The following is an 11,339-nucleotide window of genomic DNA, read 5'->3' on the forward strand; positions in this document are numbered from 1 at the left end:
ATTTTCCCTCTTTCATACAAATTAAATACTGCTATCCACTGATGTATTAAACTGTAGATCCACAGTCGCGCGTCCGAATATGTCCGAGCCAAATGAGCGCCACTTTGGTAAATGTGGCCTTCTTTTTCTCAGTACGTTGTTGTCAGTGCAAGCGTAACGATTCCCACGTGCGTCTTTAAAAAGTGCAAAAATCACTCGCGAAAACGGAACAAATCTGATGGAATATCATACTTTCAGCGAGTATTTGTTGTTTTTTCTATTAAATTCTAATAATCAGAGAGAAATATTGATTTAAATTAATTTTAAAGCCATTTCTAAATTGCTAATTAAAAGATAAACGTTGCAAGAATTCCACAACATTGACAAATGCCTTGTCTTTGTCACACGCACAGGAAAGCATATCAGTAAAACGAAACAGATAAACAACAGAACATGGAACAAAAGTGTAGTGGAGTTGCCGTCACTCTATTTTATTTACAGAGTCGCCTAGCAACGGGTAGCTATGTCGTTTGAATATTTACCTTGAAGTTTGCGATTTTAATTATGTTTTATAAAAGCTTCGATAATATAATGTACTGACTGTCTGACTGTATGGTTTATTCGTTTTTGTGCAAAATTAATAAAGCAATTTATGAACCACAAACCTCAATGAAGCCAACTTTGATAAAGCGCTCGCCAAATCTACACCGTATTAATCACTATGTTTACCTATTGTTTTTTTACACTAAAAAAATCATACTAAGTATTTTAAACTGTTTACAAGGTTTATAATACAGTTTACAATTTATTCACACTAGTCGAGCTTCTTATTATTAAATTACACAACATACGAAGTCCGCCGAATTTCCCGCGAATGAACTGTGCTGACAGACAGCCTGCAATTTTTTTTTGAGCTGCGCGCGCCGTGCGCTGGCAATGGTTTTAGAAGCAAACAGCCAGAACCAAGGAGGATGAGAATTCAAATTGTTTTTATTCGAAATACTTGCACAAGTGCTTACATTTCGGCGATATTTTTAGACGTTTTTCTGTAGCTTGCCCTATTTGCTTATTTATTTATTTATTGTTTGTTTGGGTCAAATCTTGGAAGCTAAATTTGACCCGCTTCCAGTGGTCCGATCGACTTGAAATTTGGCATACTTATGTAAATTTGGTGACAATACAATAATCTGGTAGTGACAACTTGGTGGTTCTGTCAGAATCGTCTCTGCAGGAGGGAACTCCTCAATAGTAATATAGTACCGACTTGAAATTTGGTACAGATATATAGTTTAGACGACAATTCAAGTAAAGTCAACAAAAAGTACATTCGGCAAAAAAGCTTGTATTAAAAATAAAAATTTTAACAAAAACTTATTACAAGCATTATATTTATTTGCAGTGTAATGTAACTATGTTTGCTCGGGTGGAATCTTTCAACTCAAATTTGAAGTGGATATCTTCAACCGATTGAGCTGAAATTTTACACGCATGTATTGTATACTTAAATCCGATGACAATGCAATATTATTAGAACATGGAGTTGATCTGATGATAAAGCTAGCGGGTGACCATAGGAACTCTGTGATAAACGACACGACCACATCGAGTTTGGACTCGTTTGTCGTCTTGACGAGTACTTCGGTAACCAGGGGCATAAAGTAGGTCTCTAGGTGCAGCGTTTTGGGCTGTGCGTTGATATATCCACAGTCAGTTTATTATTTTAATTTTATATATATAGACAGTGCCGGATTAGCCCATAAGCAAATTAAGCGATTGCTTAGGGCATCACGTCTTGGGGGCACCATAAACAGAACCAAAAATTATTTGAAATTTGAAATTGTTTGAAAATCCGCTCGCTCGTGCCTCCCCATAATCTCTATCGTCTTTCATAAATATAATATTTCGTCGTAATAAATACTTATTTAAAAATATCGATAGGGGGGGGGGGGCATAGGCGTGCATTGCTTAAGACATCAAATAGTCTTAATCCGGCTGTATATAGATTATCTCGAAAACGGTAAACATTTGGACTAAAGAAAATTAGCTTAAAAGTTACCTTTTAATTTTTTTTAAATTTAATTGACAAAAACTTTTTATTACGAAAGTCCTCTCCGAAAGTCCGAATGCATTCTTTGTTCTAAAACCTAAATTCGTCCGTCTTAAGAAACGTCAAACTCATCCAAGCAATCTTGCAACGTCGCCTTCAATGTAGCAAGTGAAATTAATCCCTCTGCCTTTTCTGATAAGGCTTACATTCATATTCGAGCATGCGTATGTGAAATTGTGGAGTTAGCTGTCAAGTGTCAAGCGTTGTGGAGTTTTGCCGCTAGCGAAATTCAACTGTAATGGAGTAAAGACTAGGTTCAAATTTCGTCACGTATTCTTTCTATTTGTTTGTGTGGTGGGATCAGTGTTTCTACGCACACGTAAATATTTTTATTAATTGTGGAATATGGCCGCTAGCGAAATTCACCTGTAACTTAGTAAACACTAGGTTCAAATTTCGTCACGTATTCTTTTAATTAATTTGTGTGGGTGATGATTTTATTTGTTACACAAACAAATAAATAGTTCGGACATTCTTTGATGGGGATTTTGTTTGGCAATGTGTATCTACAGTTTAATACATCAGTGCTGCTATCAATGTACGCCATCCTAGAACACAACTGACGTCGCCTGTCACGCTACAAACATAAAGCATTTTGCTTTACATTGCTTCTTCGAATAAATTTAAAAATGTAATAAAAATTAAAAAAACTAATTAATTTTAAAAGTCGCTGAACTAATGTTTTTCAGTTTCACGAGCAATGATGTATGTTTTAATTATTTGCTCGTATTACAGGCCACAACCGATAAACAATTACGTTTTAATTTGTATTACTTTAAAGCGGAGGTAACTTTTTTTCAGTGTGATACTAACAGGATTTCATTTTTTAGTTCTAAATTTACTAGAAACTACGTCTTTCGATCGTTCCTAATGTAATAGAAAAAGATAATGCTAGCTTCTAGCGCTTTAGGTCAAGTCACTTTACCACTATGAAAACTATATAGGATCTACATAATAAATTAGCTCAGATACCTACAATTCCCCATAAAGATTTTGTAAATAAAAAAAGAAACATTTTAAAGTTCATGACTTTTTATTATAATTAAAATTTTAATGCTATACTATTCTAATAATATACATGGTTTTTTTACAATAAGTTTAGCTTATGCTTTACACGAAAAACATCCGTCCATACTCCAACAAGCTTTTGCGTGCACGCAGTCTGATCGACGCTCCCGTCGGAAGGGCAGGGTATTTCTTTCCACTGAAAAAAAAGAGTCCTCCATTAGCAAAAAGCTACAGTTTTAATCCAAAAAATAAATGCTGAGATGGATCGTTGTTGAAAATGAACGGCGTCAATGACATAACATAATCTTGATGCCTGATAAAAAGTCTTAGCTGGAGTGTTTATTTCAACTTACACACTTGTTTGATGAAATATTCCTCTTTCAATTTAAGAAATTGCGTATCATAGGTTCCTCGAGCAAGCAATGTGATGCCAGTCGTGTTTAACAGTAACAGTCCTGTACTTACTAGGTGAGCGAGAGAGCACGCCGGCAAGCGAGGCGCGCGTAGTAGAGCGGCGTGGGACACGACACCGAGCGCGGGCCGCGCCCGCACGTGTAGCAGAGACTGTACGCCAGCCGCTCCAGCTGAGTGTACGGGACGCCGTCGTTGAAGTAGATGTGGTAAGTCGAGAAGCGCGTCGCGGCCGCGCCTTGGTGCGACACCTGGGATTAATATATACGATGTTTAAAAATAACCGAACAGGACAAAATACACGAAAACACAATCGAATATATGGAAAAGTTGTGAGGTCTTATGAGTTAATAACACCAGCGACAGATTTTCAAACTTTCTGTCATAAAATCATTTCGTTAGATGAACGTAAGTGGTAGGATGTCCACTACTGTACTTACCATACTAAAGTTCATCTCGCTTTCAGACGACATTGGATCTTCTTCGTCGTATATGATAATGCCAGGTCTCGTGGTCTTTTGTTTAATCCACGTAACTCCCCAGTCAACTGTCTCCAATCTGCAAGTGAGAAAGCATTTAGTCAATTCGCACAATATGTACCAAATAACAGTTATAACACAGTGATCGTGACAAGACTCGGTAAATAGAAAAACGCACTCAAAATAAAATCAATGTTTTAAAAAAAAAACTTCAAAGAAGAAGACAGTTAACGGAATCATCTAAGTAAACATTTTTCAGTCAACCATTTTATAGAATGAAACAAGACCCACCTGGCATTACGCGGTGACTGAACCACTATAAACAGTATCTTGGGCCAGGTGCAAGGATCGTACACCTTCTGAGAAGGCTGCGAAGCGCGCCAGAAAGCTGCTGATAGCGCTCTTAACTCATAGGACTCCACCTGCAATAACGAGGATCCCATCAATACGACAGTTATTAGTTGTTTATTAACGGCATTGGGATAGTCTTTATGATTAAATAACGTAAAATTGCAGGCAGTTGACGCACAAAACTTAGCAAAGACATAGCTCAAACTACAACCCTACACCCGCAAGTGGTTTAAGGTGCTCGTGATCTTGACGCTGGTAGATGCGTCAAAATATTATGAGCTTATTAAAAGTAATTAAGGTCTCATTCAAATCTATTTAAATAATGTATAAGAGTAGTGCAGGTCGCGTCATTTGCTTTTTTTGAAACCAGTAGACATGTTTGTAGATAACTTGTTATGCTACGAGTATTGGAAAAACTAGTAAGTACCTCATCATACAGTGTCACGGGCATGCAATTGCGGAAGTAGATAATTGTTGTTGGGAGTGCTTTGTGATGCCGCCAGTAGACATCCAGATGCTCAACCATCATATTCTCAAAGTCCAGAATCTCTCCTTTCTGTAAACGAATAAGAAACAGATTAATATAGGTTGTATCAAGAGGGCGGTGTTTTTTGTATATTTTTGCTTTTTATTTAATTATAATTACCTCTGACACCTGAACACTCATTGTCACGTTGTACTTAGCGCACTGGGGATCGATTGATGCAGTTACTGCTGCAATGCTGGGCACGTTTGATTTATACAATGATAACTGAAATAAAAATATACATTGATGTTATAAATAAAAGTCCCAAAATTTTTCCAGAAAAAGAGACTATGACTTTCTTAGTAAGCGGCCCAGAAAAAAAAGCGGTTAAAAAGGTGAAGTTTGAATTGTTAAAATTCTAAGCTATTTATAGAGTATTCTTATATGTTACCTGTTCAGGAGTGGGATGGATGACGTGCCCTCCTACGACCATAACGCGTTGGGGTTCTCGGATGCAGGACGGCATGCTGCTGGGGTGCAGAGCATGGTTCACGCCCATAAGCTTTGCATTGACCTGCAAATAAATGTCTGTCAAATATTCTGTTCTAACTAAAGTGTTTCCGCTTAAGTACCTACTATTGAAAGATTTTGTTTCACTAAACTAATTAGGTAAAGTTATATTACCTTCAGTAGAATGTTTTTGATAGCTTGAGATTTCAATCCCCTCCGAGCGGTCTGTTCTTTTAGGCATTGAGTCAAAATGCCCACTTTCCGCTCTGCCAATTGTTTAACCTAAAAAAACAATTTTTAGAATAAAGTTTAAATATCATTATTATAATCGTCATGGGTAACTTTAATTGAAGTATCTTAAATATGAAGACGGAGTGGAGGTCTTTATATATTTCACTCGATCCTCCGCAATGCCATGATCTTTTCATCATACACACGTGTCTGTTCACCGTTGAGCCGCGGACTGAACGGGGTATCGCACTATAAGCACTAATTAATTTAAATTCAATCACAAACCTTGTGGTAGTAATCCCGTTCGCCGTCTGGCAATACAACGAACAATAGCTTGACACCTTTTTCTTTGCACTTAACCAATGTGTTCATCAAGTCGTCAAACTGAAGGTAGAACTGTTGAAGCACTGGCTCCGCTACGGACATTCCCATATCGCGGCCGCATTTCTGTATCTGTAAAATTGAACTTATTAATATCACATACAGTATGCTTTTTGCATGTCACTCTATGAATATATGACTGAAATACTTAAATGAAACAAAAGCTAACAAATACATCGTAACAAAGCTACGTAAAGGAAATTCATTTAAGAGTTGATAATTCATGTTGCTAAGAACTAGAAGTAATAATACCAATGCTATGGTCTCCGCGTAGTCCGCCTGTGCGCGTGCGTCGGGTTCGATGACGACAAAGCCCCAGCGCGGCAGCGTGGCCGGCTGCAGCGGCCTGCCCGCGTCCCAGGAACCAGCCCTGGATAGCCAATGCACACATTGTTATAAAAAACCATGACAATAATTATAAAAGAAAGATTAGACAAATACTCAAATGCTAAAATAGAAAACGCGAAACGCGATAATGATAGATTTAGAAGAAAAAGTTCGGAAGTAAATTTAAGATGAACTCACTTTGGCCGGATCACCTCACCGCCGGTCTGCAGCACAGGCGTGGGAAGAGTTTTTGTAACGACGTAGTCATTACGGTCAGATGAGCTAAGCCAGAAATAATTTTTTTGCTGGTCGATCTTCATCTGAAACAAAAACAAAAAAAATAAGAAAACATGTCACAGACATAGTAATTTTATAAAAAAACAACAGATGAGATTAAAATGCGAATAGTAACCCGCCTACAAATGTGCCAGTTTGGCCGCCAGATTATAATCAGAGAAATGTTTGCCTTCAACAAGAATCAAGAAACTTACGTTGATGACTTCTTCGATGTCACGGTTGCAATCTCTGAGGAGCGTCGTGGCCTCGTTGTTTACACGACTAGGAACAGTCTTCAACTAACTACCTGCCATACTTACATTCCGTATTTATACGCGAAATTTAAATCAACAAAATATTTACACAAATAACTTGAGCCAGTAGAGGGATTAGACTTACACCTTTTATTTGCTTAATGAGGGCTCGTTAGTAAACAGTGTCATTTAGGAAACCCATTATTATTTACACGATACGTAATGTTATTTATCATTAGGTAAAAAGCAATGGAGAAGCAAAAAAAATGCAGCAGACACTTAAATTGTTTGTTTGTAACTGAGAAAGTAAGAATACTATTTTTTTAATCGTGCACAAACAAATGACGTCACAGCAGGCTCATGTCCAGCAGGAATAAATGAGCGACCAATTTGATTAGGTACATACATACATAGTCGATTAGAACACATAAAATACAAAATTATGTGTACTTAAAAGTGAAATATTACCTATGCATAAGTTTGTGAGTATAATGAGTTTAAATTTAGCAATGATCGAACTGAACTTAAAAAAAATCTTTCACGGACCTAAATCTAAATCTAGGCTATTCCTGAATAAGTTGTTATGTTGTTTTATATTGACAGGCAGGTTTTTTTCTAGGTTGGCAACGCATCTGCAGTACGCCTGGTGTTGCAGATGTTTATGGTCGGTGGTGATCTCTTACCATCAGGAGACCCACTTTCTCGTTTGCCCTCCAGTCGAATAAAAAAAAAGATAAAAAGGACAGATTTAGGTTCCCGTTGGACGTACAAAAAACTGCCGGCAAAAGCAAGTCATAAAATGAATCCTGAATTCAGATTGACTATTTAGCTAATTTGGAAAAAGTAAGCAATGCTTAGCCGCGGTAGGTTTTTGATCTAGGCTAGCATCTGTTAGTTTTTCTGACTGTGTTATTGTTGTTAATTTTTTCGATTATTCCATAAAAATTGAATGAAAATTTAAAATGTGGTCTGATGCAACTGATCTTAATATACAATAAGTTAATGTGTCTACTGCAATAATGAAATGAAATATTTTATTTAATAAAAAGTAACAAATTTTGTTAATACTTAATGGGTTACTATCAAGGTCTTAGAGTTGATAATTATGCGTAATAGACTTTTATATTATTTAAACATTAACATTTGTTCGTTTTTACAGAATATAAAAGTCTATCACGAATTATTACTGGAGTAGACACATTAACATTATATTTATAACAGTTCTAACAGACCACCTTTTTAATTTTCATTAATTTTTTATGGAATAATGAAGAAAAACTAACAAAAATGCAACTTTGACAGCTCAGCAGGTATAAACGCTCTTAAATGTAATATCCCAAAAATGAGTACTTAGATATTTAGTTTTTAGGCCGGTAGGAATAGAATTGACTGACCAATATGACTATCCTGGGTTTTCTTCCTCACCTAAATAATGCATAAGTGGTGGGGGGTAGAAATATACATCCAAAATGGGTATTTTTGCGGTTTACAGTTATAGCTCGTAAAGGACTTACAATATCGAAAAGTGTTGTTTATAATAGGTTTTTGAAAGACATTATCTTTTGTGAACAGTTACCAGTTATTATAATTGTTTTATTTTATCACACCTCTGGCGTGTACCTGAGAATGGTATTTCAGAAAGGTGTCGTAAACGGCCTTTTTATATTAGTGTACTAAATGATCTACCTAGTGTTCATAGAGATGGATCACCAATCCACTGAACATTCCAAAGATAACTTGAAACATTTTGAAGTGAGCTTGTGAATAAATAGAAAAGGCTATGTACCTATCCATACATAACTATTATCCTGCTTTTGTTACCGAAGTCGTCAGCCAGTTACTTGCGAAAAAGTTAAGAAGTTCATTTCATGTGTGATGCATTTCTAACCTTATTCCTTGTTGAGTAGGTTTAAAATAGCCTAAAGAGGAAAAAAGCGTATTCAACATTTATACCTGCATCGGGCGGTTGTAAAATGCAAAAAACGTTATGTACTTATACCATTGTCCTGTTAGTGTACTTTATAGGCAATTTTGTAAAAAATAGAGTCGATAATCAATATGAACCCTTCCAAGTCGGTTATAATCTGCTTTTACTATGATCTCGTTATCTTAATTTATGTTTGAAAAACTACAGTGACATTTAGTGGCCAATTTATATTGTTGTTTTTGAAGTGGATTGGCTCACTTCAAAATGTTTAAACTATAGTTATAACGGTTTTACAATGTGATCATTATGGCAGGTACTTTGCGGTTAACCGTACAATAGTAGGTATTGTTTTATTTACGTTAATCAACAAAAAATAAACGATGCTAATGCGCACACGTTTTTATGTATTTTCATAGATTTTAGCAAACTACATTTCTATTTAATGAACTGTTATCCCTTTTAAATATGTCGTCTGCATTTTTGAGAGTTGACACATCTACGGAATGCAAAAGTTGCGGTTAAAAGCTTGCTTGTAAATATTGTACCACCAACATATTTTAAATTTCGTAAAGTCCAAATTCTTAGCCAAATATAAAAAAACAATACTTATTTTAATACTAATCGACGAACCACTTAATTTGGATGAATTTCTTAAGTTCGACCGATATCAGTCATTTGTATATAAATATGTGGGTATGTTAATTATTATACCGTTTTAATGTACATTAATACCTAATAATAAACAAATTTAAATTGCACAAAAAACTATGTATGAATCACAAAATTTAAATTGCGAATAATTAGCTGAGTTACAGGCGAAAACTTGTTGGAATGCGAAAGTTTGTAAGTCTGTTTGTTTGTAAGTTTTTAGCTGTGTTTTTGTTCATCACGTCTAAACCATTGAACCGATTAAGTTGAAATTCGGTATACACATAGTTTGAGTCCCGGAGGATAGGATATTTTTATACCGGAAAATTGCATATTTAGTTCCCGCGGATTAGCGATAATCGAACACTACGTAGACGATGTTGCGGGTATTAGGTCAGTTATTTTTAACCCTGACGCAAAAGGAGGGGTGTCTGTCTCTGTGTGTGTCTGTCTGTAGCACCGTACCTCATAAACAGGTGAATCGATTTGAATGCGTCTTTTTTATTTGAAAGCAGGGTTTTTGCGATGGTTCTTAGACATGTTTTATTAAAGAATGGAAAAGAAAGAAAGAAAATACATTTATTTATTCATCAAAATTGGTTTAGCCTTTTTTAAGATATTGAATTTTGAAATGAGATACTTAGTCCAAGTTAACCACTTTTTGTTGTTCGATTTAGACTATAACTTTAACTTATTATTAGGCTTAATTATTTACAGTAAGTGTAAAGTAATAGCTCAACTTCCTGTGGTGTAAGAAACTCACTTCCAATAAGTTTTTGTTGGTGACTCCGCTTATTGTTCGCAATTTAAATTCTTTAATTAATAATGTTTCGAGCAATCAGAATTATTTTATTAATTAAGATAAAAAAGTATAATTATTATATATTATTACTGGCACCAAAGAATTACAAAATTAAACTCAAAACTTAAATTCACAACATTTATTGACATAAAAGACACACTATACAAAAACACAGTAAATATATAAATAGGAGTAGAGAGAAAATTTAGAGACGTTGTGCTGTAGTGTGAAATGAATGCTGCTTATTTAATTAGTTTTACGAAAAGCATTCAAAAGTATTGTTTTTTTATATTCAGTTGACGACCAGATGGCCTAGTGGTTAGAGAACCTGACTACGAAGTTTGAGGTTCCGGGTTCGATTCCCGTGTCGGGGCAGATATTTGTATGAAAAATACGAACGTTTGTTCTCGGTCTTGGGTGTTTACTATGTATTTAAGTATGTATCTATCTATATAATTATATTTATCCGTTGCTTAGTACCCATAACACAAGCTTTGCTAAGCTTACTTTGGGACTAGGTCAATTGGTGTGAAGTGTCCCGTGATATTTATTTAGTTAAGTATTCATCGTTTAGCTATCTGTGTAAGTAAAAATATCAAGAAACAAACTGCGTTTTTTATTGTGGGGACCTTGGCGACTTCTCAAAATAAGAAAGCCAGTAATTTTCAGTATTATTCGTGATAGACTTTATATTCCTAAAATCGAATTAAAGTTTATGACCGGTTTTTAAAGAAAATAAAAGTCTATGACGAATAATTATTCGAGTAGACACATTAACTTATATATTTAGAAGGGTTCTATCAGAAAAACATCATTTAAATTCCATTAAATTTTTATGGAATAATCGAGAAGAACTAACAAAATGCAACGTTGCCCAGGCTCATTAGGTATAAACCCTCTTAAATCTGTCTCAGTGAACAATAGATCATTAGTACACTAAAAAAAAGGCCCGCTTGCGGTAACTTTCTGAAAACACCATTCTCAGGTACACGCCAGGAAAAACTGGTAGTTGTTTACAACAGATAAGACATTTAAAACTGCCGTTAATCTTTTAACAACATCGTCGCTATTACGCTTAACGGTCAACCGTTCAGTAGCAAATTTTGTTAAGATGAATCACTTGAAAAAAAACCAGACTCAACGTAGAATAATAAAGCAAAGAAAGACGAAAAAGTGTATATA

General features: G+C 35.3%; 1 protein-coding gene across 1 annotated transcript; it reads right to left on the bottom strand.

Annotated features, from left to right (window-relative positions):
* Positions 1-3,134: 3,134 nt before the first annotated feature.
* Positions 3,135-6,848, bottom strand: LOC141440809 (protein argonaute-3-like). Its single transcript, XM_074105356.1, has 12 exons — positions 6,742-6,848; positions 6,449-6,570; positions 6,176-6,293; positions 5,828-5,995; positions 5,486-5,593; positions 5,253-5,375; positions 4,982-5,086; positions 4,763-4,891; positions 4,276-4,406; positions 3,946-4,063; positions 3,560-3,756; positions 3,135-3,290 (listed from the first exon to the last, which is right to left on the bottom strand). The coding sequence occupies exons 2-12, from the start codon at positions 6,568-6,570 to the stop codon at positions 3,197-3,199; spliced, it is 1,413 nt and encodes a 470-aa protein (XP_073961457.1). The 5' UTR covers positions 6,742-6,848; the 3' UTR covers positions 3,135-3,196.
* Between the last annotated feature and the right edge of the window lie 4,491 nt (positions 6,849-11,339).

Source organism: Choristoneura fumiferana, chromosome 23, assembly GCF_025370935.1.
Source record: "Choristoneura fumiferana chromosome 23, NRCan_CFum_1, whole genome shotgun sequence".
In the NCBI taxonomy this organism is placed as follows: domain Eukaryota; kingdom Metazoa; phylum Arthropoda; class Insecta; order Lepidoptera; family Tortricidae; genus Choristoneura; species Choristoneura fumiferana.